At 48.7% G+C, this 26,421-nt stretch overlaps 1 protein-coding gene and 1 long non-coding RNA gene across 5 annotated transcripts; one reads left to right on the forward strand and one right to left on the reverse strand.

Annotated features, from left to right (window-relative positions):
• Positions 1 to 3: 3 nt before the first annotated feature.
• Positions 4 to 26,411, forward strand: ITGB1BP1 (integrin subunit beta 1 binding protein 1). Of its 4 annotated transcripts, XM_057742121.1 has the most exons (8): positions 14,133 to 14,305; positions 17,671 to 17,781; positions 18,719 to 18,821; positions 21,231 to 21,309; positions 22,628 to 22,764; positions 24,785 to 24,877; positions 25,430 to 25,579; positions 26,081 to 26,411. In XM_057742121.1, exons 3-8 carry the CDS (start codon positions 18,750 to 18,752, stop codon positions 26,150 to 26,152), a joined length of 603 nt encoding a protein of 200 aa, XP_057598104.1. In that variant the 5' UTR covers positions 14,133 to 14,305; positions 17,671 to 17,781; positions 18,719 to 18,749; the 3' UTR covers positions 26,153 to 26,411. The 4 variants fall into 4 exon arrangements, with proteins under 4 accessions (XP_057598103.1, XP_057598102.1, XP_057598104.1 ...); XM_057742120.1 differs by lacking the exons at positions 14,133 to 14,305; positions 26,081 to 26,411 and adding an exon at positions 4 to 197 and having other exon boundaries at positions 25,430 to 26,019; XM_057742119.1 differs by lacking the exon at positions 26,081 to 26,411 and having other exon boundaries at positions 14,113 to 14,305; positions 25,430 to 26,019.
• On the reverse strand, positions 6,985 to 14,083 carry LOC130856979 (uncharacterized). Its single transcript, XR_009054729.1, has 4 exons — positions 13,873 to 14,083; positions 10,348 to 10,411; positions 8,754 to 8,851; positions 6,985 to 7,418 (listed from the first exon to the last, which is right to left on the reverse strand). It is a non-coding gene; the product is annotated as an uncharacterized LOC130856979 (long non-coding RNA).
• Positions 26,412 to 26,421: the final 10 nt, after the last annotated feature.

A 26,421-nucleotide genomic window follows, 5' to 3' on the forward strand; every position in this document is an offset into this window, starting at 1 on the left:
GCTCGGTTCCGCCCCACAAGAGGTCCGGGAACCTGGGGCGGGGTCGGGACTGCGCCTGCGCGAGGCCTCGGCGGCGGGGCCCGGCGGGCGGGGCCCAGGGCCTGAGAAGCGGGCGCCGGGGCTGCGAGGCCGGCGGCTGCCTGGGCGCGGGCAGCCCAGGCGGTGGGGGTCTGGCCCGGGCCGCAGACGGCGGCGAGGTGAGCGCCAGGCCGGGCACGCGGGCCCCGAGGGCGGCGCAGGCGGGGAGGCCCCGGGGCCGCGGTCTGCACCGGGCCCCGCCCTCCCCGCGTGGGGGACCCCGGCCCCGGGCGGCGCGGGGTGGCCGTGGGGGCCGAGGGGCGGGCGGGGCCCGGGCGCGGATCCCGGCGCGGGCGGGGCGGGCTCCCGTCGGCAGGGCGCTGGCGCGAGAGCCTCGGCGGGCCGCTGCCCGGCTCGGGCTGGGGCCCGCGGCGCGGTGGGGACGCCCGCGTGCGGTGCGGGGCCTGCCGGTTTCCCCGCAGCGCGGGGCCGGGGCGTGCTGGCCTGTGACCTGCGCCCCCGCGGCCGGCACGTGTCGGGCGCTCACAGCGGCGAGGAGGGCGTGCGGGGCTGGGTGGGGCCGGAGGGAGCGGGGGCGGGTTGCTGAAGAAGCCTGGAGCTCTGGCTCCTCGTCTGGAGGGGCTGCAGTGCTGGCACCTCGCTGGTCAGGAGAGCGGGTCGGAGGCGTGTATAGTGTATGTGTAGCACCCAGCACCGGGGGCAAGTGGCAGGTGCTCGGTACGTGGGAGATGCCGTCTGGGTGTTCTCTCACAAGCAAGGTGTCCGGTGCATTAAGCGTGGCCTGTGCCAGGCTGTGCCAAGCCCTGGGTATACAGAGACGACCTAGCGCTGGTCTCTGACGAGCTCTCAGGTCTGAGCGAGATAGCTCCAAGCAGGCAATACTGACTAATGCTGAGGTCAGGGTGTACACTCACGCGGCGGAGGACCCAGCCCTCAGCCCAGCCTGGGGGCCGGAGTGCGGGTAATGTTGGACTCCCCCTCCTAGACGAGAAGCCTGAACGGAGTAAGCAGAAGGTGGAAGGCATTCCCGGCAGAGGGAATGGGGGGAGCAGAGTGCATGCTGAGAACCGCGAGCGGGTTTGCATCCCTTCTAGATTTGAGTGTGAAGCTGGTTCTGGAAGATGAGACCGGAGACGTGCATACGAGCCGGGTCATGGAGGACCCTGCGTGTCCTGGCAAAGAGCTGTTGACTTCAGTCTCTAATTTTGAGGAGCCAGGGAAAGACTTCAAGCAGGTTAAATGGTGTCTGACTTGAGTTTTAAGGAAATCACTGTAGCCAGAGCTTGGTGATAAGAGTTCAAGAGGCAAGGAGTCCAGCTGGGACTGATACGGATCAGGGCTCTTGGCCTTCCCCAAGCAGTAGAAGTTGCTCAGAGGCCAGTCAGGAAACTCAGGCAAGGCTTGCTTGGGGCGCCTGAGGCTGCAGGAGGGAGCAAAAACAAGTAACAGGTCCCCTTGCTGGCTCCTGAGGGGGGTGAGCTGGTTGCTCGTAAGCGGTGTGCCCAGAGGGGCGGCTTCGGTGGTTTGCCCACCCCTGTGGTGGTGGTGAGTGCAGGGGGCACGTGCAGTACTCTGCTTCTGCTCCTCAGAAGTGGCAGTTGGGTGTTTTTTTGGTCTTTTTGTATCTTCTTGTCCAGGATTTGCCCCAGCTGCATGTGCACGCATGCAGCTAGTTCTGGTTCCTTACAGTTTCTTCGTAGTTTGTTGTTGCTCAAGGAGACGTTTGTGCGGGTGCAGTCAGGGCAGCAAAGGGTCCCAGGTCCCAGCCTGTTTCACGACAGGGTCCCTCACCCTTGAAATGTCTCCTAGAGGCTTGTGAGTGCCCTAAATTGCATCCACACTTTGTGCATTTTCATGGGTCAAGGGTCCATTGCTTTCATCAGGTAAGAAAGAAGCATGTGTATGTAGCCATCGTCTGGGAGGATGCAGGCCCTGTTTAGAGACATGGATGAGGGAACCCTTCAGCTGGTATAATCAGTGCATCTTGGGCTTGATTGGATGTGGGGGCCGGAGGACAGGAGTTGGTGATTTCCTGGTTTCTACTGGAAATAATGTAATTTACGGAAAGGGAGAGGAGAGGAGCAGGTGTGGAGGGGAAGACGCTGGGTTCTGCTTTAGGCCTTTTTGCCGCTGATGAGTCTGTGGAACATGCAAGTGACAGAATCTTTGGCCTCATTTTCCTGCATGAATAATTTAGAGACAAGAATGATTTGCTTAATGAAGAACATGCATCAGAGTCATGGCAGATACCAACAAAGGCTTTTATAAATGCTTTTCCCCTTCAGCTCCTAGACCCATGATGAGAAGGAAGTCTTAAGGAGTTGCAAAGGCCTTATAATGTAGTGATTTTCCAATCAGTCTACTATGCTACGGATTTGAAGAGATGCTTCAGCATGTCATAACAATACTATTAAATTTTTTAAATGATATTTAAAATTGTTACACATATCAATAGTACTTATATGTACTTAAAATATAATGTGCTTGAATATGCTGTGCCCCAACATTTTAACCCATCCGATTATGGTAGTACTTTATTCTGCTACCTTAGCCCACTTTTGTGCGGACCTTGGAATAAGGCGCTCTCACCTCCTCTTTCTAACTGAAGAGTGTCCTGTGATGGCAAGGCTATTGTTTGCAATAAATTATCCACGGAAACCTTCTAAGTCATCTCTCCCTTGTTACTCTTATTCTATGCAGCTAGTTCCCTACTCGGCAGCCAGTCATCTTTCTAGAACAGAAATCTGATCACACCACCTGACTGCTTTTTGAAAACCCTCTGGAGTCCTCCTGTGAAACCCAAAACAAAACCTCAGCTTTTGTTGTGGCCTGCGAGGTTCTCTGGGGATCTTTCTCACCTGTCATTCTCCCTCCTCCACCTGTTCTTAGTCGTATCGGCCTCTCACCGGTCCTTGCATCAGACGTGACCCCCAGGACCCTTGCACCTGCCGTGCCTGCCGCTCCTGTTGCTTCTCCTCCACGTTCATAGCTGCCCCCACGCCTCTCAGACTTAACGCGCGATTCCTCAGAACGTCCTTTTTCTGTCTAAAATAGTCACCTGTTCCTTCCATCACTATCTGCTTAACTTGCTTTAGTTCCCCTCGTGGCAATTATTGGTTCCAAATAATGTGGTTCCTATTTGGTTTTCTTGTTGGTCTGTCTACCCTTCTAAAAACGAGCTGCCAGAGGTCGGGGGCTTTACTGTCTTCTTCCCTGGTGCATCCCCAGCACCTGGTAGGGGTAGGTGCCACTGGCTACTCAAGAAAGAAAGAATGAATCAGATGTTCTGGTTACTCCACAAAGGAAGCAAAACTATAGAAATAAATTGGATGATGGGGCTGATTAAAAAGCTTGGGCTCAGGAGTCAAGTCTTGGGTCCGTGGCCTCGGGTCAGACACTAGTGAGTGGACTGGGGTGGGGGGTCCCCCTGCAAACTCAGTGGGAGAAACTGTTGGAGAGGGGCATTCACGGACCACCCGTGATTCACTCATTCTTTTCCTTCAGCAGGTACCTTGTTTTTCTGATGCGAATTGAGCACGTGGGAATGAAAGGAAGCTCTCTGTGCAGACTGCTGTGTGTGGAATCTCTGAAGCCAATAAAATAGTGTTGTCCAAAAGCTGTGCCAAGTTGCTGCTGCTTCTTCTACAAAGTGAAAAAGAGGGGTGGCGGGATGGGGGACATAAAGACATAAAGATGCTGGGAATGTTGCCTGGGAAATGGAGAGAGAGAGAATCGCCATGCTCTGTTTCCTCGCCATATTAAAAGATAAAAAGAAAAATACTATTTCCTTTACTCACTTCACAGCAAGTTTTCATTCTAAGAACAGATATTTGCTTTGAAATTACAGGCTTAAATAAAACCTGTGTTTGAAATCCTCATTAAGTAAAAAATTCTATATTTTGTAATAAGAAAATAGTGTTGGATTCTGTAGTAAGCAGATTCCCTTGTTCCCTCTGTAGAATCAGTCTTTAGTAAACATTTAATAGGTTCTCTTATTCACAAATCCTCCTGAAAGAAGGGTCACAATTCCCTTGTCTACAAAATGCAGATTCTAATTTATCTTCTGTGAGCCTGCTGAGGGTGGGGACCTAGAGACCCAGCGGAGGCCCTCAGAAAACGTGGAACGATGACTGTCGCCAAGTTGCTGTGGGGATAAAATGAGACTGTATTTGCAAGTACTTGGACTATGAAATATGCAGGTTAGTTCATAAATTTCCAAGTCTAAGATATGTGCTACTATGAAATGGGCAAGGAGAAACTGAAAATTTTTAAAAAGATATATAGGACTTCCCTGGTGGTGCAGTGGTTAAGAATCTGCCTGCCAATGCAGGGGACACGGGTTCGACCCCTGCTCCGGGAAGATTCCACATGCCGCAGAGCAGCTAAGCCTGTGTGCCACAACTACTGAGCCTGTGCTCTAGAGCCAGTGAGCCACAACTACTGAAGCCCATGCACCTAGAGCCTGTGGTCCACAACAACAGAAGCCACCACAATGAGAAGCCTGGGGACTACAATGAAGAGTAGCCCCTGCTCTCCACAACTAGAGAAAGCCCCTGTGCAGCAAAGAAGACCCAATGCAGCCAATAAATAAATTAAAAAAAAAAAATTAAAAAAAAAGATATACATAAGCCCAACTCTAGGAAACATAAGGTCCCCTCCTTCCCTGGCCTTACTGGAATGAGGTGAGAGCTAGCACCTGGCAATGTCTTCATGTCACACTTTACCTAGAAATAGTTCAAGACTTTAACAAAAACACGCATTTGCAAGGTATACATGCCTTCAGTTCTTAGCCCTGCCATTTACAGAACAGGAACTGGAGAGACAGTGACTTGGTTGATAAACTAACATGTTACGTATGTTACTAAAGTCTTGATTAAAGAGAAGGAAGGCACTTGAATATTTTGAGAGCTAGATGACATACATCTGTCACTTCTGAACAATGCTTTTCACACTTTCAGAATTGACAAGAAGGTTCCTGCAATTTTGGTTCACTGGGCTAGAAGTTTGTGATTCAAAAAGAGAGTAAGAATGAAAAAGAATAGTATCTAAATTTTGTGGTCAATGGGAATTTTTTTTTTTTATTTATTTTTATTGGCTGTGTTGGGTCTTTCTAGTTGTGATGCGTGGGCTCTTCACTGCCGCGGCCCCTCCTGCTGCGGAGCACGGGCTCCAGGCGCGTGGGCCTCAGTAATTGTGGCACATGGGCTCAACAGTTGTGGCTCACGGGCTCTAAAGCACAGGCTCAACAGTTGTGGCACATGGGCCCAGCAGCTCCATGGCATGTGGGATCTTCCTGGAGCAGGGATTGAACCCGTGTCCCCTGCACTGGCAGGCAGATTCTCAACCACTGCGCCACCTAGGAAACCCATCAATGGGAACTCTTTCTGTTATAACTGAAAAGAACACGCCATGGAACTGGTAGGAATGGATGGTTCTTATTTCTTTTTAGTCCTAATATGTGTAAAGGGATTTAAGTTGCCTTTCTCAATGTATCTAACCAAAGCTTATTCCAGGGGGCACCTCTGGATCAAGCTATGGTGGAAGATGTTTCAGAAAGGCAAAAAAGCGACACAGCAGTAGCAGCTCCTAGAGCAGTGAAATCAGTACTAAGAGCAAGGTGGGGGGGTGGAGTGGAGACTGCAGCATAAGTAGTGAGAATTTTGTTTCTTCTAACTGATGCTGCGTGGAGGGTACTGACAGTGACAGATCTGCTGAGGTTCTTCAAACCAGAGGTTTTTAACATTCATTTTTTTCTACTCAAGACACATACTGTGCTTAGTTTTATTTTGTTTTGTAGATTTTCTGAAGTTCTTAAATCTGCTAACCTAGATGGGTCAGGACCCACAAATGGTCTCAGAAACGCTGACTTTTATTTATTAATTTCGGCTGTGTTGGGTCTTCATTGCTGTGTGCAGGCTTTCTCTAGTTGCGGCAAGCGGGGGCTACTCTTCTTTGCGGTGTGCAGGCCTCTCAGTGTGGTGGCTTCTCTTATTGTGGAGCACAGGCCCTAGAGCACGTGGCTCAGTAGTTGTGGTGCACGGGCTTAGTTGCTCTGTCACGTGTGGGATCTTTCCGGACCAGGGATGGAACCCGTGTTCCCTGCATCGTCAGGCGGATTCTTAACCACTGCACCACCAGGGACAACCCTACTCTGCTAGTATAATAATAATGTTTAGTGTCTATAGCTATAAAGCATGATTTTAAGCAAAGGACACAGTAAATGAAGGCAAAGTACTCTTTAGGCTAGTACTTCTCAACCTTTCTCCCTGCCCCAAGACTCCTGCAAGATAAACTCACTCACATACATTGAACCATGCAGAGTGTTTCACACTGGGATGTGAAAAGATTTCTCTCGAAAAATCGAACATAAGTTTTCTCCTGAATATTATGCTAACATACTTCCAAAAAGCAAGAGAGGAGGGGTTAAGGACACAGACTCTGGAGCCAGATTGCTTGGGTCCAAATCCCAGCTTTGTCTCTTTCTGTGACCATCACAGGCAAATCACCTAACCTCTCTGTGCCTCAGTCTCATCACCTGTAAAATGGGATTCACGACAGAACCCACATCATGAGGTTGATATGAAGATTCAATGAGTGAACATATGTCAAGAACTGACGGCTGTGCCTGGCTCGTGGTAAGTATTATTTAAGTGTTAACCAGGGTAATTATTACTAAGGATAACTCTTCCATTCTTCTGTATGTATACAGAAGAAGAACAAATTGCATCTTAGCTACCCTTGGAATATACATATTAAACAGTAAGTTTCTGAAGGCTAATCATTTGTGCTACAGATATCACAAAAATGCCTCAACTTTCTGGTAAAGGAGTAGATTTTCCTCTTGCTACTGGAAAAAACTTCCTCAGGGAACGTTTTCATTTAAGATAGTCAATTTGCTTTGATCAGTCACCCAAAAAAAAAAAAAGATTTCCGTATACAGCATTACATATGTAATGTATTTTGTTTTAAATTTTAATAAAATCATGAAATTCTATTTATTAGTATCATACCTTATACTCACCCAAATTACAAAGATTTAAAAGGATGCAAAACTACATAAAGACGTTAAGGCCAAGGAGTGCTGGGGACACAAAAGGTGTTTGAGGAGTTGTTATAATGAATGACTAAATTAATCATATCCTCGTGAATGAAAAGAACATCTCATTTCAAAACACAAAATGGTCTATATCTTGAATTGTAAGGTACTGTGTAGAACCAAGTGCATGTATCAATCTAATAAAGTGATTTACCTAACTTTGACATAATCTGAAAGAAGCCATCTATAAATAGCTTTTGTAGCATGAGTCATAAATGTTCTTCCTTTGAAACTTGTCTTCTGTAGAAATCACGGCAAAGCTCCACAGTGATCCAAATGGAAACTTAAAAAGAAACAAAGAGCTTCTGTCAGTTCTTAAAATATTATCCATCATATACTTTAAGTAATAAAACTCACTGTAGGGAAAAGTTCTATGTAACAATGACGCACTGATACCTTCAGAACACCAAGTGTAGGTATGTGCAGAGGGAAGGAAGAATGCATCTAGTTCTAGTGTAAGGAAAGAATAGGGGGGTTGCCTGGTAGCACAGTGGCAGCCTGGTAGCCTACCAATGCAGGGGACACAGGGTCAGGCCCGGGAAGATCCCACATACCACGGAGCAGCCAAGCCCGTGTGCCACAACTACTGAGCCTGCGCTCTAGAGCCAGTGAGCCACAACTAATGAGCCCACATGCTGCAACTACTGAAGCCCTCATGCCTAGAGTGCACACTCCACAACAGAGAAGCCATGGAATTGAGAAGCCCATGCACAAGGAAGAGTAACCCCCACTCTGCAACTAGAGAAAGCCTGTGCAGTCATGAAGACCCAACACAGTCAATAAAAAAAAAAGAAACTTTAAAAAAATTAAAAAATAAATAAAAATTAAAAAGAAAAGGGGGCTTCCTAGGTGGCGCAGTGGTTAAGAATCCGCCTGCCAATGCAGGGGACAGGGGATTGAGCCCTGGTCTGGGAAGATTCTACATGCCACGGAGCAACTAAGCCCGTGAGCCACAACTATTGAGCCCATGTGCTGCAACTACTGAGGCCATGTGCCGCAACTATTGAAGCCAATGCGCCTAGGGCCCATGCTCCACAAAAGAAGCCACTACAATGAGCAGCCTGCGTGCCACAATGAAGAGTAGCCTCCGCTCGCAGCAACTAGCGAAAGCCCGTGTGCAGCAACGAAGAACCAACGCAGCCAATAAATTAAATACCTAAATTAAAAAAAGTAATTAAGAAAAGGACCGTATTTTTTAAACATCAATGTATCCAAACCCATTTTCAGCAGCTAAAATTATAACAAGTGCTTTAGTGGCATAAAGTTGAAACATGTCACTTGTTTATACATGAAGTTCCCACAGAACAATGTGACAACACAGTGGCCTCAGGAGATATTCCGCAAAGAAGCTTTCTTGGTCTTAAGTTACACAATAATCCCAGGCACATGTTACCTCCTTCTCACTCTAGAGATGGGAAAGTAAGTTTTTCACAGTCAACTTCTCTCACCTGTGATGACAATATGGCGGGTGTCATACTGCAGGCTTAGATGTCTGCAGTATAATCCCTAGTAGAAAATACTCTTAAAACACCAGAATCTTAAAATCTGGTAAAGAATGATCTTTACAGTAAAGGTCCTTGAAAAACAGTGTCCTTAATAAAGAAAAAAAAAAACTTACTGACGAATGAGTAGGAGATCAATCTCTGCTGGGTCATTTAAATCGATACAAGGAAGCATGTCCGTTCCTTCCAGGCCTGGGTGGATCCCACAGTCCAGCTGAAAGAAACACAACAAACGATCACAGTCGCCTCCACATTTTATTAAAATCCACTCAACAAACAGACAGTGATTATACCTGATCCATCACACCACACATAGTCAGGATGCACTCTCCACATTTGGAATGCAATTCTCATTAAATACGCAAATATGTCATTAACAGTTCCAACGTCCCAAGCAAACTGAAATATAGCTCACATTTAGAGTCAATGGACACAAAGACATCTTTCCAGCTACTTTTTGTAGCTGTTTGCTTCTAACCATGAATGACCTCTTTTTCAAGGAGTTTAATACCAGAAATGGTGAGTTTTTGGGGGGTTTTTTATACATATATATATTTATTTATTTTATTGGCTGTGTAGGGTCTTTTTTGCTGTGCACGGACTGTCTTTTTTAGTTGTGGTGAGTGGGGGCGAGTGGGGGCCACTCTTCATTGCGGTGCACGGGCTCCTCATTGCCATGGGCTCTCTTGTTGCGGAGCACAGGCTCTAGGCGCGTGGGCTTGGCTTCAGTAGTTGCAGCACATGGGCTCAACAGTTGTGGCTCACGGGCTCTAAAGCGCAGGCTCAACAGCTGTGGCACATGGGCTTAGTTGCTCCGAGGCACGTGGGCTCTTCCTGGCGCAGGGACCGAACCCATGTCCCCTGCATTGGCAGACGGATTCTCAACCACTGCGCCACCTAGGAAGCCCCTGGAAATGGTGAGCATTTTTAAAGTCTCTACACTCGCTACGACCAGATCCAACATTGGTGAGAAGACAATGGTTAGAAATAGGAAACTTCCCACATCAGGGCAATTTGAGCATCAGAAGGCAAATTCTTAAAAGTCAGTCACTAATGGGTTATATCCTCATTTTGGGGGTGTTTCTATCAAATCAACACAATAAATACTAAAAAGATGACCGTGTTTGCCACGTGCCTGTGCTTTTAAGAGTGGGAGCAGGAGAGGAGTGGGACCAAAAGACCACCAAGAGCCACGGCACCGCCTTCCTAACCAGGACCACAGAGACCATCTCTCCTGGTGCCTCCAACTCCCAGGTAAGGAAGTGGGCTGAGAGGAGAGACTGACTTGCCCAAGGCCAGGTGCCCTGGTGCTAACCTACGCAGACCAGGGTCCTATCGTCGCACCACATGGGGGTGTCTGGGAGTCTTCATGTGTTCAGGTGGCCAGTTCCTTGGGGTCTCCCACTGCGGGTGGGGTGGTTAGGTTGGCGAAACCTTCAGGAATGGAAGAGGGGCTTTGAAGATGCACTAGATCAGGAGACCCAGTGGACAAGCTGACAATCTTAGAACATATTTTCTCAGTTTACCTACTGTTTGTAAATTACTGAGTGGAAGGTGTACTAGTTTTCCACATTAACATTGTACAGAGACTACATATACCAAGCATGACATTGTCCTGGGAGCTAAACAGATAACTCCTGAACTAGAAAAGACCTAACACCCGAGGCAGACAGGAACATACTATTAGCCCGACTACAAAATGATAATTACCATTATTTTTCTTCCTTTGAACTCCAGAATGATACATGATCCTCCCACTTCTTGCCCAGCTCCACTGTAAACATTCAAGGGAAGCAATAAAATTAAAAAACAATCAAAATAAAGCCCAACAAATGCAAACTCTTTTACAACTTAAACTGTGCTCCATCGGATGACTGCACTCACTTGAGGCAGATAAAAGTTCCACAGAATTACTAAGACAGGGAAGAAAAGCGTCAATGTGGTAAAAGGTGAAACGTGATCTCTGGGGGTTCAGAGACCTTTCCGTTGTGAAAATTGTGAGAGAAGCTGGTACAGAGCTGAGAAGCCCAGAGGTTAAAGCCAACCTTCTGCATTATGGGTTAAATTATGGTGTATTTAAAATGTAAACTAGCAGTGATTCAGATTATTTAATGAGATTTTTAGAATTAGCACTTAAGTAAAAACCCAGAAGCACTTCAAAATTCTTTCATTTTCTTTAAGAGGTGATAATACCCATTTACCAAATAGCTTAAATTTAAATAGACTTCTTATTCATACCTGTGACTCTCATTCCCTTTTCCTTCTACTTCCTGTTATTTCAGTATATTTGAACCATGTACTTGAAACAAATTTCCTTTCTTCTTAAATGAAACAGCCTTACTTTCAGGTTATTTTAAGGCTTTAAGCTGGGCCTCACCTGTTTGCCCAACCCCCTGCCTTCCATGCTTGCCCCTCCCCAGCCGTTCTAGCTCATGATTCACCCACTCATTCAACAAGCACCATTTTTTGGTTTTTCCTTTTCTTTTTTGGCTGCACCGTGAGGCTTTTGGGATCATAGTTCCCTGACCAGGGATGGAACCTGGGGCCATGGCAGCGAAAGCACAGAATCCTAACCACTGGACCGCCAAGGAACTCCCTCCAGCAGCTTCTATCTGCCAAGCACTGTGTTAAGTGCCTAGAATATGGAAAGGCCTAGTACCAGGACCCTGAGCTCAAGGAACGCACAGGCTACTGGGAGACTGACATGAGATGGATGCATCCTCAAACCAGGATCCTGCTATAGAGCGGAATGTAGATAAAGAAACTCAACCACCATGGCGCTACAGGGAATTCCTGGCCTTGCACTTTAACCGGCCCTCTACGGTCCCTCATAAGGGTCCCTAGCTCAGTTTTCTCTTGCATTCCAATAGTGTAGTAAGTATTTCCACTTTTCCCCTTTCCTAAATTTTCCAACCCTCTATCCTACTCTTCACTTGAGGCATGGGCTTTCTCTGCATCAAAAAATTACACAGTTCATCTGTCAGTTTCCTCAATTGACCAACCCGCCCACACCTTTCTTTTTTTCCATTTCTCCTGTAACATGGAACAGACCTCTGTCTCTAAGGCTGATCTTTTCACCATGGTTCCACACGCTGAACTCCGTCCTCCTGAGACACTGACCCTGCTACATCACTGGCCTTTCCCCACCACTGTCTCTGCCATCCGCATTTAAACATGCCACAGTCACGCTCATTCCCAAGTAACAGTCCCTTCATTCTAATCTCCTTTAGTCTCTCTGCCGGCTTCCTGAGAGCTGCCTACACTTTGTGCCTCTATTTCCTCACCTCCACTCCCTCAATTCACTGCAATCTGGCTTTTTACCACCATTCTTCTGAAACTCTCCCTCAAAAACAGCCCTTTTCAGTCCTCATCTTGCTGTTCTCCAGGCAGCACGTCATCCCTCCTGCTCTGTCCCTCTCCCAGCTTGCTTCCTCTGACTTCATGCTCTCATCCTGTCCTGCTGGTTTCAATTTCAATTTCACCCTACTCCATTTTCTCCACTTAATCCACCCTTTTTTTTTCTTTGCCTAGTATCTGTGTTTTTTGGCCACACCCTCTGGAATGCAGGCTCTTAGATCCTTGACCAGGGATGGGAACTCAGAGTCTTAGCTCCTAGGCCACTAAGGAAGTCCTTTAATCTGCCCGTTTTCTTCAACTGCTACACAGCTGCCAGCAGCATCTTCGATCTTCCTAAAACATAATTTCCACTACATGCCATCCTTGCTTAAAATCCTCCTTGGCTCTCTGTACCTGGTGATAAGGACCCCCAAATCCTTAGCATGTACGCATACAAGGTCTTTCATAAGCTCAACCCTGATAGCCTCTACCATTTCATCTGCTGATCCTTTAGCCGCAGCCACTGGCGACTGGCCACAAACAGACCTCTCATTTCTACACGTGCCACTTCCTGGGACTGCAATATCCTTGCCCCACATTGTAGCTGTCTTTAATTCCTATTCGTTCTTTCGGACTCAGCTCATGTATCCTAATTTCCAGGACGCAGCAGATGGCACTCTCTTCTCTGCTGGAAATCCCTCCTGCATACTCTCACAGCCTTAGGGCAATGCCTATCTGTACTCTTATCACACTAGTCACCATTGACTTGACTAAGAACCTACCATGGTCTTTACTTGGCAGTTACGTGTTGCTATACTATTTCCACCTGAGGAAATGGGTTCAGCGAGGTGGCTGTCCTAGTAATCGATAGTGTATGGACAGGATTTCACGTCTGACTCCAAAGTAATGGTCTGCTGTTATTCCAGATGCTCTGTCCAGTACTTCTCATTTGGCACTGCGATCCCCTCCAAAAGAGGGAATTCAGGTAACTCAGCCCTCTGTCTTATTTGTATCCCTAGTGCCTGCCACTTGCCCAGTGTTTGCTGAGCACAGGAAGAGATGACACAGGTGGACTGAGCAGCGGCAAACACTTGTTATGTCTCCAGTAGGGGCTCAAGGAGTCTGTACTAAATGAACATGTAAAGGAGATACTTTCTACCTTCTGGAAAACGCACATGTTCATGTGGTGCTAACTCATGTCTAACAATAAACGTGTGTGGATTCAAACTGCTCACTTACAGAATAAGTTCCCACATTTATATTTCCCTCCTAAGCAGCAATCTACATCTGTCAGGTGCTTCTCTGACAGAGGGCCATTTCCAGTCAAAGACCAGCCCTCTCACGGTCAATCAGGGCCTGAGATCTTCCCTGAACACCTCTGCTTTTTCTTCTCTCCAACTTTCCCCCTTCCTAATTCTCCTAGAGTTGGAGCGCTGAATGGAACGCACAGCAAGCCCTAATGTATTTCCTTTCACATTCTGGCAAATATCAAGTCCTAGAGGTAACAAAACAGGGAGTTCTTCCTCGCCCTGCCACAGCCTTATCCAGGTCCTCACCGCATCCTGCCGTCCTCAGCATCACGGGTGCCTTCACAGCTCGCCCCGCTTTGGCGTCTATGAAAGCGCCCTGCCGCCCCAGAGACCTTTGTTCCCACCCCCCAACTCCAACATACCCTCCGCCCTAGGGACTGAAAACAGGCACACTCCCATTCAACCTCCAGGCGCCTTCCGAGCAACAGTTCTCCGACCCCTGCAGCCGGAGAGGGCTGGCCGGCAGCTGCGGAACAAGGCAGGCTGCCGAGGGACGCTGGCTGGGGGGCGACGGAGGAGGCCAGCCCCCCGGTTACCCTCCTCGCCTCCCAGCCCCGTGGCTTCATTCCCTCCCTCGCTGGTCCCTTACAGGGGTCGGATCAGCAGCTGGTCGCTCTCCTCCGCAGGAATCGCAGACATCTCGGGAGTCTGAAGGCCAAACGGGGGTGAGGGACAGGTCGCGGGAGCCTTTCTAACTGGCGAGCACAGCCACACGGAACCACAGGCGGAAAATCCCCCTCCGCCGACAGCACAACTTCCGTCACCGGAGCGCTCACGACCCTAGGCTCCGCCCTCCGACTTCCGGCCGGAGACCCCGGCTCGCTCGGTTCCGCCCCACAAGAGGTCCGGGAACCTGGGGCGGGGTCGGGACTGCGCCTGCGCGGGGCTTCGGCGGCGGCGGGGCCCGGCGGGCGGGGCCCAGGGGCCTGAGAAGCGGGCGCCGGGGCTGCGAGGCCGGCGGCTGCCTGGGCGCGGGCAGCCCGGGCGGTGGGGGTCTGGCCCGGGCCGCAGACGGCGGCGAGGTGAGCGCCCGGCCGCCGCCGCTCCCGGGCTGAGCCCGGCCGGGCACGCGGGCCCCGAGGGCGGCGCAGGCGGGGAGGCCCCGGGGCCGCGGTCTGCACCGGGCCCCGCCCTCCCCGCGTGGGGGACCCCGGCTCCGGGCGGCGCGGGGTGGCCGTGGGGGCCGAGGGGCGGGCGGGGCCCGGGCGCGGATCCCGGCGCGGGCGGGGCGGGCTCCCGTCGGCAGGGCGCTGGCGCGAGAGCCTCGGCGGGCCGCTGCCCGGCTCGGGCTGGGGCCCGCGGCGCGGTGGGGACGCCCGCGTGCGGTGCGGGGCCTGCCGGTTTCCCCGCAGCGCGGGGCCGGGGCGTGCTGGCCTGTGACCTGCGCTCCCGCGGCCGGCACGTGGCGGGCGCTCACAGCGGCGAGGAGGGCGTGCGGGGCTGGGTGGGGCCGGAGGGAGCGGGGGCGGGTTGCTGAAGAAGCCTGGAGCTCTGGCTCCTCGTCTGGAGGGGCTGCAGTGCTGGCACCTCGCTGGTCAGGAGAGCGGGTCGGAGGCGTGTATACTGTATGTGTAGCACCCAGCACCGGGGGCAGGGGGCAGGTGCTCGGTACATGGGAGATGCCGTCTGGGTGTTCTCTCACAAGCAAGGTGTCCGGTGCATTAAGCGTGGCCTGTGCCAGGCTGTGCCAAGCCCTGGGTGTACAGAGACGACCTAGCGCTGGTCTCTGACGAGCTCTCAGGTCAGAGCGAGATAGCTCCAAGCAGGCAATACTGACTAATGCTGAGGTCAGGGTGTACACTCACGCGGCGGAGGACCCAGCCCTCAGCCCAGCCTGGGGGCCGGAGTGCGGGTAATGTTGGACTCCCCCTCCTAGACGAGAAGCCTGAACGGAGTAAGCAGAAGGTGGAAGGCATTCCCGGCAGAGGGAATGGGGGGAGCAGAGTGCATGCTGAGAACCGCGAGCGGGTTTGCATCCCTTCTAGATTTGAGTGTGAAGCTGGTTCTGGAAGATGAGACCGGAGACGTGCATACGAGCCGGGTCATGGAGGACCCTGCGTGTCCTGGCAAAGAGCTGTTGACTTCAGTCTCTAATTTTGAGGAGCCAGGGAAAGACTTCAAGCAGGTTAAATGGTGTCTGACTTGAGTTTTAAGGAAATCACTGTAGCCAGAGCTTGGTGATAAGAGTTCAAGAGGCAAGGAGTCCAGCTGGGACTGATATGGATCAGGGCTCTTGGCCTTCCCCAAGCAGTAGAAGTTGCTCAGAGGCCAGTCAGGAAACTCAGGCAAGGCTTGCTTGGGGCGCCTGAGGCTGCAGGAGGGAGCAAAAACAAGTAACAGGTCCCCTTGCTGGCTCCTGAGGGGGGGGTGAGCTGGTTGCTCGTAAGCGGTGTGCCCAGAGGGGCGGCTTCGGTGGTTTGCCCACCCCTGTGGTGGTGGTGAGTGCAGGGGGCACGTGCAGTACTCTGCTTCTGCTCCTCAGAAGTGGCAGTTGGGTGTTTTTTTGGTCTTTTTGTATCTTCTTGTCCAGGATTTGCCCCAGCTGCATGTGCACGCATGCAGCTAGTTCTAGTTCCTTACAGTTTCTTCGTAGTTTGTTGTTGCTCAAGGAGACGTTTGTGCGGGTGCAGTCAGGGCAGCAAAGGGTCCCAGGTCCCAGCCTGTTTCACGACAGGGTCCCTCACCCTTGAAATGTCTCCTAGAGGCTTGTGAATGCCCTAAATTGCATCCACACTTTGTGCATTTTCATGGGTCAAGGGTCCATTGCTTTCATCAGGTAAGAAAGAAGCATGTGTATGTAGCCATCGTCTGGGAGGATGCAGGCCCTGTTTAGAGACATGGATGAGGGAACCCTTCAGCTGGTATAATCAGTGCATCTTGGGCTTGACTGGATGTGGGGGCCGGAGGACAGGAGTTGGTGATTTCCTGGTTTCTACTGGAAATAATGTAATTTACGGAAAGGGAGAGGAGAGGAGCAGGTGTGGAGGGGAAGACGCTGGGTTCTGCTTTAGGCCTTTTTGCCGTTGATGAGTCTGTGGAACATGCAAGTGACAGAATCTTTGGCCTCATTTTCCTGCATGAATAATTTAGAGACAAGAATGATTTGCTTAATGAAGAACATGCATCAGAGTCGTGGCAGATACCATCAAAGGCTTTTATAAATGCTTTTCCCCTTCAGCTCCTAGACCCATGATGAGAAGGAAGTCTTAAGGAGTTGCAAAGGCCTTATAATGTAGTGATTTTCCAATCAGTCTACTATGCTACGGATTTGAAGAGATGCTTCAGCATGTCATAACAATACTATTAAATTTTTTAAATGATATTTAAAATTGTTACACATATCAATAGTACTTATATGTACTTAAAATATAATGTGCTTGAATATGCTGTACCCCAGCATTTATGGTAGTACTTTATTCTGCTACCTTAGCCCACTTTTGTGTGGACCTTGGAATAAGGCGCTCTCACCTCCTCTTTCTAACTGAAGAGTGTCCTGTGATGGCAAGGCTATTGTTTGCAATAAATTATCCACGGAAACCTTCTAAGTCATCCCTCCCTTGTTACTCTTATTCTATGCAGCTAGTTCCCTACCTGGCAGCCAGTCATCTTTCTAGAACAGAAATCTGATCACACCACCTGACTGCTTTTTGAAAACCCTCTGGAGTCCTCCTGTGAAACCCAAAACAAAATCTCAGCTTTTGTTGTGGCCTGCGAGGTTCTCTGGGGATCTTTCTCACCTGTCATTCTCCCTCCTCCACCTGTTCTTAGTCGTATCGGCCTCTCACCGGTCCTTGCATCAGACGTGACCCCCAGGACCTTTGCACCTGCCGTGCCTGCCACTCCTGTTGCTTCTCCTCCACGTTCACAGCTGCCCCCACGCCTCTCAGACTTAACGCGCGCTTCCTCAGAATGTCCTTTTTCTGTCTAAAATAGTCACCTGTTCCTTCCATCACTATCTGCTTAACTTGCTTTAGTTCCCCTCGTGGCAATTATTGGTTCCAAATAATGTGGTTCCTATTTGGTTTTCTTGTTGGTCTGTCTACCCTTCTAAAAACGAGCTGCCAGAGGTCGGGGGCTTTACTGTCTTCTTCCCTGGTGCATCCCCAGCACCTGGTAGGGGTAGGTGCCACTGGCTACTCAAGAAAGAAAGAATGAATCAGATGTTCTGGTTACTCCACAAAGGAAGCAAATCTATAGAAATAAATTGGATGATGGGGCTGATTAAAAAGCTTGGGCTCAGGAGTCAAGTCTTGGGTCCGTGGCCTCAGGTCAGACGCTAGTGAGTGGACTGGGGTGGGGGGGTCCCCCTCGAAACTCAGTGGGAGAAACTGTTGGAGAGGGGCATTCACGGACCACCCGTGATTCACTCATTCTTTTCCTTCACCAGGTACCTTGTTTTTCTGACGAGAATTGAGCACGTCGGAATGAAAGGAAGCTCTCTGTGCAGACTGCTGTGTGTGGAACCTCTGAAGCCAATAAAATAGTGTTGGATTCTATAGTAAGCAGATTCCCTTGTTCCCTCTGTAGAATCAGTCTGCAGTAAACATTTGTTAAATTCTTATATTCATAAATTCTCCTGAAAGATAGGTCACAGTTTCCTTGTGTGTAAAATGCAGGTTCTAATTTATCTTATGTAAGTTCCCCCTCCGGGGGCGGGTGCCTGCCTAGAGACCCTCAGAAAACATCCAGAGCACATGACTGTGTGGTTTGCTTGCTGTTAGGATAGAATGAGCCAGTGTATATTGAAGAAGTTGAACTATGAAACATTATGCAGGCTAGTTCATAATTTTCCAAGTATAATATATGTGCTCCCATGAAATGGGCAAGGAGAAATCGTTAATTTAAAGAAAGATATATATAAGCCCAAACCTGGAAAACTTAAGGTCACCTCCTTCCCTGACCTTACTGGAACGAGGTGAGAGGTAGCACCCTGCAGTGTTTTCATGTCGATAGAAATAGTTCAAGATTTCAAGAAAAATGCACATTTCTGAGAGGTATGCATGCCTTCAGTTCTTAGCTCTGCCATTTACAGAACAGGAACCGGAGACAGTGACTTGGTTGGTAAACTAACATGATACATATTTTAATAAAGTCTTGACTTGATTAAAGTGAAGGAAGGCAATTGAATATTTTGAGAGCTAGATGACATATGTCTGTCACTTCTGAACAGTGCTTTTCCCACCTCCAGAGATGACAAGAAGGTTCCTACCTTTTTGATTCATTGCATTAGAATTTTATGATTCAAAAAGAGAATTAGGATGAAAAAGAACAGTATCTAAATTTTGTGTTCAATGGGAACTATTTATGTTTTAAGTGAAAGGAATCCGTCCTGTAATGGGAGGAATGGATGGTTCTTATTTCTTTTTAGTCCTAATATGTGTAAAGGAATTTAAGTTGCCTTTCTCAGTGTATCTAACCAAAGCTTATTCTTCCAGGGGGCACCTCTAGATCAAGCTATGGTGGAAGATGTTTCGGAAAGGCAAAAAGCGACACAGCAGTAGCAGCTCCCAAAGCAGTGAAATCAGTACTAAGAGCAAGGTAGGCGGGGTGGAGTGGAGACTGCAGCCCTAAGTGGTGAGAATTTTGTTTCTCTTAAGTGATGTTGCGTGGAGGGTACTGACAGTGACAGATCTGCTGAGGTTCTTCAAACTAGAGGCCTTTAACAGTAATTTTTTTTTTCTTTACTCAAGACATGTTTTGTGCTTGATATAATTTTATTTTGTTTTGATAGAATGCCTGAAATTCTTAAACCTGGAGGCGTCAGGACCTATGAATGGTCTTATTGAAACACTGATTTTTACATTGCTTACCTGATAGGATTTGCAGGCAGTCAGGATCTGGATGTCTTGAATTCTAGGGTTTGAGGTGTGTGGACATAGTTATAATTCTGTTGATGTGAGGGTGCGGGGCCCTCCGAGTCCTGAGACCTGGTCCACTGGGTCCGCTGGACTGGGACTGGAGAGCCTGTTTTTAATTATCCTCTCGCCTTGTGAGCTCTTGATTTGGAAGCCTGTGTGCCCAGTGCCAGGCCTGGGTGAGGTAGCAGAGGAGCCCATGGCCCACACGTGGGGTGTCCGCCTCCAGGGGGCCCCTCCCAGCCCGTGGGCAGCGCCTGGGGTGGTGATGGCCACACTCAGGGCAGGACACGCACACCACTGAGGTTCCATCAGGCAAGGGGAGCAGTGTTGTCACCAAGCTGTCAGCACGTAGCCAGAAGCACCGAAACCTGGCATTTTAGGAGTCCTGTGCAGTCTTAAGGGGGAAAGTTAGCAGTTTTTCTGTAAGGTTTCTGAGCTCCTGAAGCTAGTTGAGGACCTCCCCGCTGTTACCTAAGTGTGAGGACCTCAGCCTGGGAATGAAGCCCAGCTTCCTGTTTTCTAGATCAGAAAATGGATAAAGAGAGACGTACTGACCTGCTGCTCACAGACTAGACCAGAGCTTGTCTTCTGATTCCGAAGGGGCCTGCCTCCCCGGCCAGGTTGGGTGGTGGGGCTGGAGAGGTGCAGGAGAGCCCTGGGCCCTGGAGGGAGGGCTTACCCTGAAGTGATGGCGAGCCTTGTGTGGTTCTGAGCAGGGTGTGGCTCGGAGGTTTGTGTTCCAGGATGATGTAAGCTTCTGCTGTTACAACTCAGAACCTCGGAAAAATAGGCCAGTTTCTCCTTTCCTGTTTGTTCTCCTTTTCTCAGGGTTGCTCGGTTCTGGCATTTTCCTGTGCAGAGGGATGATTTGAAACACAAAAGCTTGCTCTGTTACATGCTTCTCAGAAGCCAGCCTGACTTTGTAAAGCATCTTAATTCCTATCTCCCCTTCCCTCACCCTTTGAACATTTAGGTTTTTCTGCAATGTGTCAGTGCCCTCCAGACATGGTGATGAGCTGCTGTGTGCGCACAGCTCTACTCCTGTTGTAGATTCCAAGTGCAGTTATTAAGAAAGGGAAGAAATAATCCTCACGACTTAATACATTTTTACATTCAACTTGGTTCACTTCTTAAACGTCTAAAAATTTGAGTGTACTTTTAAAATTTAATTTTCATTTGAAGTGTAAGAAAGCGGGATTTTTTTGTTTGTGTTTTTGTTTTTGTTTTTGGTTTGTTTGTTTTTGGCTGAGCTGTGCAGCTTTTGGGATCTTAGTTCCCCAACCAGGGATCGAATCTGGGCCCTGGCAGTGAAAGTGCCAAGTCGTAACCACTGGACCACCAGGGAATTCCCAATAAGTGATTTTTTTAATCAGAAGTGTTTACTGTTATTTCTAGAAAGTTAAGCACGTTGAGCGTGTGATGCTGTAGAACAAACTGTTAACGTGTATGATTCTTTGAATTTTGCTTAATAGTTTTGTTGGTTTTTCTTTGTCATTCACATCACAGTTATGCTGTGGTCGGCCTGTGTTTACCTGCTGCAGGCCAGGTGGTAGCTGGAGTCATTGGAGATGCTGGGGTGAGAATTAGGAGATGCAGATGAGCAATCTGGGGTGTTTACTAGATGTAACCTTGGGTAAATCACTTCACCTCTTTGCATCTCTCCATTCATTTGCTAAACAGGACAATACCCCCTGCTCGTTTTCTGCACAGGGTTCTTCTGGGTTCTGTGGAAATAATGCGAAAGCAAGGGGTAGGTTTTCACATACGACATAAATATCAGGTATCTTGCAAGGAGACAGAGCGAATGGCTTTGATTTAAACTGGGAGTGTTGTCCCCACATTCATGCAATATCCTGTTATGGGAAGAGCAATTGGGATTGTCTTTCTTTTTTTTCTTGAAGTTTGCTGTGGAATTTGTCTTTAGAAAAATCTGTCACAGTTGATCTGCCTGAATAATTGACCTGATTTCGTATGTGTTAATTCAGCTATAATAAGTCATTTGAATAGAGACTTATTTGGTAGAGAACTTGAGAGAAGATAGTGCTTCTAATGACATTTCAAATGTGTGTGTGTGTTTGTTATTTCTCAGTCTGTAGACTCCAGCCTTGGAGGGCTTTCGCGGTCCAGCACCGTGGCAAGCCTCGATACCGACTCCACCAAGAGCTCAGGTACGGGGAGGGCTTGGATCATGTATCGGCGGAGGCTTTTAACTCCTGTTCATGTAGTTTTATCAGAGCAGCACAAGGAGTTCTTGAGTATTTGGGGTTTCCTTTCTCTGCTCTGCCATTTTTGACGAGAGTTTAGAAATGGCCCGAGCCCTGGTGGACCGTGGGTTGGGGGAGCAGTGGGTGGTGAAAGCCGCTGCCTTGCAGCAAGCTGCTCTTAACGGTCGCGGAGCAAAAACTTGTAGAGGACTTCGTGGTGACAGTTTAGAAGTGTCAAAACAGCTTTGTAAGAAATGGGCTGGCGGAGTGTGACTTAGTTTGGAATGACGTTGGTGGGGGTAAGACAATGTCCTGCTGGTTGAAAAGATTCAGGAGACATTTACCCGGGGACGCACCAGCTCGTGAGCATCGGGAGCCCATGGTAATGAGGGCAGCATCTGTCACAGGCCCTTGAAGACATTTGCGCAGAAATCAGAAGGTGGCTTCGGACCCACCTGCTAGCCGGTGTCTAATTGGAAACCTGCTACCTTCACTTTCTTGTATAAAATCCTTCCACTCTTCCTTTTGGAATCACAGATGACTCACTCCATCCATAGAAAGTGGTGGGAGCAGGAGAGAAGATGTAAAAGGGAATATGGTAGCATAAGGTCTGTTGTCTCTACTCCTAGATGCTTTAAAACATTAAAAATGTGGGCATCTTTTTATTATGTAAACATAATCTAAAAGTGACCACAGAGTATTCCCTTACTGTGGCAGACGTCGTAAATCCTTTGTGGTACTTTTGTACTGGCTGGACTTTACGGCACACCTGTTACCTGTCTTCACCTGCTACCATCTGTTATGTGAGGGACTTCCTGTCCAGCATTATTCCATCTACACTGAGAAAAGAAATGTCTGGTCTTTTCTGACTGAATAGGAGAGGTAGATCAGGTTTCCTGAATCAGGAAAGAAAGTTAAACGTGCACGTGGTAAAAAGGGAGAAGAAACCAAAAAGTAATTAAATGTCATATGCATTATAAAGGTACTCAATCATTATCAAGTCGACCGTTTAGTTTCCTCCTTTTTGAAGAAGAAATGAAGGATATTAATAATTTATTCCTATTGAGATTTTTATATGTACATTTAGTACATTGTGAGTCACTGAGAAAAAGGTTAGTGAAATTTTTAAGTTCTTTTGCACGACATCAAAAGATTTGCATTTAGAACTTCTTATTTTTAAAGGTTAAGTCCTGATGACACAGTCTGTTTCCCATTTGGGGAGGGGCTGAGGGCACCCTGTGATGTAGCTATTTCGTCTTACAATTTTTCTTTTCACCTTTAGGACAGAGCAACAGTAATTCCGATACGTGTGCAGAATTTCGAATAAAATATGTTGGCTCCATTGAGAAACTGAAACTCTCTGAGGGGAAAAGTCTCGAAGGGCCGCTAGACCTGATAAATTACATAGATGTCGCCCAGGTAAAGGAAAAGGAAGTTCAGTTTTCTCAGACTCTGGAGTGAACTCACAACTTTGGAGACAGCGCTCTTCCAGGTCTCCTCACCGCTTCTCCTGAAGCTGTGCTCTCGTCACTGTTCAGAGGCCACTGAGCACTGTGGTGAGGAGGCACAGGGTGCCTCGGGGACCAAGTCACAGGGGCCCACGGGACATGGCTCCCTCCTTCCAGCAGTGCTTTCTGCTTTTCCTGGGGCTGACTGAAAAGGCCCCTTGTTTAAACGGGGGGCTGAGTGCGGTGCCTGGGTTGCACCACAGGCTTATCTTTAAAACAGTCTGGCAAGTCTTCTTGTATCTCCACTGAATTAGCTTCAGCTCTTTGAATAATCTAATTCACAGTGGTGTTGACCCACCCCATCTGTGCATACCCTGTTTCCAACTAGAACTGAGGTAAGTTTCAAAAATATATCCTGGGCAAGAAGACAAATAAAAAAAAGCACCATGAAGGAAAACTTAACATGAAAAGTAGGAAGATCAGAGGTGTAAGGCTTGTGCATGAGGTACCGTAAGGTCCGTGCCCTTGCCCGTGACGGGCGTGAAGAGGCAGGAGACCGGATACTATCAGCAGTTAGTAACTTGCTTCCCAGGTTTCTAGAAGATAGAACTGCGTGTCTTTGAGTTCGTTAACAAAGGGATGTCACTGCAATGGAAAGATTCCCTTACCTGTTTACAGACTGCTGGTTACTCTTAAGAGTCTGTTGGGCTTCCTAGGTGGCGCAGTGGTTGAGAATCCGCCTGCCAATGCAGAGGACACGGGTTCAATCCCTGCTCCAGGAAGATCCCACATGCCACGGAGCAACTAAGCCCGTGCGCCAAAAAAAAAAAAAAAAAAAAAGAGTCTGTGGTCTCTTAACTCATGGAGATGGGATCCTTAAACGTGCTGTTTCACGGCCTCATGAAAGCGTCTGAGGGGATGTCAGCCCGTCTAACTGCTACTGTACAGATGACTCCTGGTAGTCTGCACCAGCACAGCTGCCATCCTGGCCTTTAGTCTGGAACATAAAGTCATGCCAACAGTGTGCACGCAACAGCAAATCTGAGTCAATGTTCTGCTGAGAGTCTGCGAATACTGTTTCCCCCCAAAAGTGAGCTGGGATTATTTTCCCTCTGACCAGGACCGCTAAAGTTCTCACATCACTGTAGAAACAGGGCCGCCACAGCCCCATGATGGACAGTGGCGTTGCCATCGTCCCAGCTGCTGAGTCTCGGAATCGCCTTAACCTGCGGTGAGAAACGACTGGCAAGAGGTTCCTCTTGCGCGTGAGGGCCCAGGAAGTGAGGGAGGTGGACACAGCTCATTTACGTGGTCTCTGGTGCAGGCAGACGGTTCCACAGAAGCACTGACCATGTGGAAGATCTACTGGTGGCCAGCCGTGTCTCATGCATTGAGAGCAGGCAGGTTAGGCATACTTGGCAGGTAAAACTGGAGAACGTGCTAGGGGAACCATCGGGCGTTACCTGCTGCTTCACTTGTTTCTGAGTAGCTCAGAATCCTCATGGGTCCGAGAGCCGAGGAACCATCCCTCAAGCTGAGTTTACTCGCCCGAAGCCCTGGGCCACTGGGGTAACAGACACATCCGTCAGCAGGGTGGGGTGTAAACGGCTGAGGAAAGTAGCTCCTGTCGCACGTTTCCTGTCACTCAGTGTGCTGACAGGAGTACAAACGTCGAGCAGAGGGCCTTAATTTTTCTAACGGGGATATTGAAGCCTCGCTGGGATCTGCGGAGCATCAGTTCGTGATCGGGGTGAACGGTAAGCGTGGGGTACATGCATCTGAGTTTTGGTCAAACTTGTGGACTATAAAGAAGGCGGGGGGATGTTTCTTCTGCCTCTTTGGAGAGAAATTCCTGTTGGGCTGTTGTACACCCCACATTCTTTAAAGGGTTTGAGTTTGTGATGGCCAGATGCTAAAACCGACTCATCAGAATTAAGAATGAAACGTAATTTTTTAAAATGTGTATCATGTAATTTATTTTTACTTTAAAGCAAGATGGAAAGTTGCCTTTCGTTCCTCTGGAGGAAGAATTTATTATGGGAGTTTCCAAGTATGGCATAAAAGTATCCACATCAGATCAGTATGTAAGTAATTTAATTAAAGGGGAAAATGTGCTTTAGGTGTTGGGGTGTCAGGCAGGCCAGGAAGGGCTCTCTTGGAGTTAGGTCTGCTCTTGTTTGCAGAGTGGTTGCTTTGTAAACATTTCTGGCAGCTGGTCTTAAGAGTGACCAATTTCTTAGGGTAAATGAATAGGGGCTTTTGCTTCTGTATGTAGGGCCCCACCAAACCCCCCTCCCCCACCGCTGGGCCATAATGCGTTTCCAGCTTAGACCCCGTGCCAGTTCAGAGCAGCCGTCAGCTTGGAAGCTGAGCATAGACAACAGGATCGTGAACTTAGATCATCTCACTCCATCTTCCTAGAACGTCAGTGGGAAGGTGTGATCCTAAAGGCAAACTGGCCCATGACTGAACATCCCAGAATGTCCCTTTGGGTGAAAAACCTGTAAAACTACTTTCTTCCAGATCTGTGGGTGGATGTGTTTAAAGCCTCATGATAAAATTCCGTGCTGGAAAATGCGTTGTCAGAACAGAGAAACGTGTAGAACAGCATGGTGCTTCTTTCCCGACTCCCGCAGGATGTCTTGCACCGGCACGCTCTGTATTTAATCATCCGGATGGTGTGTTATGACGACGGCCTGGGGGCAGGGAAAAGCTTGCTGGCTCTGAAGACCACAGATGCGAGCAACGAAGAGTACAGCCTGTGGGTTTACCAGTGCAACAGCCTGGTGAGGGTCTCCGTCCCCTGGGTTCTTAGTCTTATTCATCAAACAAGGTGCCAAAACCAGAGACTGTTTAGTCTTTTCAAAGGCTGAAGAGATGCTGCCTGCCATGTGTCTAACACCTGGTGACAGAAGGAATGAGTGTCAGGCCCGAGGTCAGCTGGGCCAGACCTACCGCAGGCCGTGAGCTGCTTGTTAGGCCAGGAGCAGCACTCATGGTTCACGGCAGGTGCAGAGCAGGTGCGGGAAAGTGGTGTGTCCTCCAAGGGCAGAGCCCCGCTTTTCTGTACCTTGCTGTTCTGAATCGTGAGGGTCCCTCCCAAGGGCGGCGGGTCCTGTGTCGCCACATGCAGTTCTCTGAAGGGGCACAGGAACGTGGCGACCCAGGCTGGCCGTGTCCTGGACTCCCCAAAACCATGATGTGTAGGTTTAGGAGAGGCGTCAGGAGGGTCAGGTTTACTTTGGGAGAAGATTTAAAAACTTACTGTCTCTTTTCATTTAATGCAGGAACAAGCACAAGCGATCTGCAAAGTTTTATCCACTGCTTTTGACTCTGTATTGATATCTGAGAAAGCCTGAACGCTGCAGTCAGGGGGAAGGAGGCTTCATGTGCAAGTGCAGCTGTTTTCTCAGTAGTTCTGTTTTCAGTCTGCGGTGTTGAACGACTATGGAAATATGAGAGATCCTCTGCTCTAGATTCTCTGAAGAAAATGCAACGTGTACAATGTCATTTGTTTTTCTATTAAAATGTGTCTTATTTAACAGTGAGTGAACTCTCAATGACGTCACCTACCTGCTGGGACTGGAAAAGCAGCGTCCGTTGTCGCTTTGAAACACACACACACCCG

The sequence above is a fragment of the Hippopotamus amphibius genome, chromosome 7 (assembly GCF_030028045.1).
Source record: "Hippopotamus amphibius kiboko isolate mHipAmp2 chromosome 7, mHipAmp2.hap2, whole genome shotgun sequence".
In the NCBI taxonomy this organism is placed as follows: Eukaryota; Metazoa; Chordata; class Mammalia; order Artiodactyla; family Hippopotamidae; genus Hippopotamus; species Hippopotamus amphibius.

Coding starts and splice junctions, on each gene's coding strand:
- ITGB1BP1 (XM_057742120.1), top strand. CDS start 18,750: ATGTTTCGGAAAGGCAAAAAGCGACACAGCAGTAGCAGCTCCCAAAGC. Junction 21,310..22,627: donor CGACTCCACCAAGAGCTCAG/GTACGGGGAGGG, acceptor TTTCACCTTTAG/GACAGAGCAACAGTAATTCC. Junction 22,765..24,784: donor ATTACATAGATGTCGCCCAG/GTAAAGGAAAAG, acceptor TTTACTTTAAAG/CAAGATGGAAAGTTGCCTTT.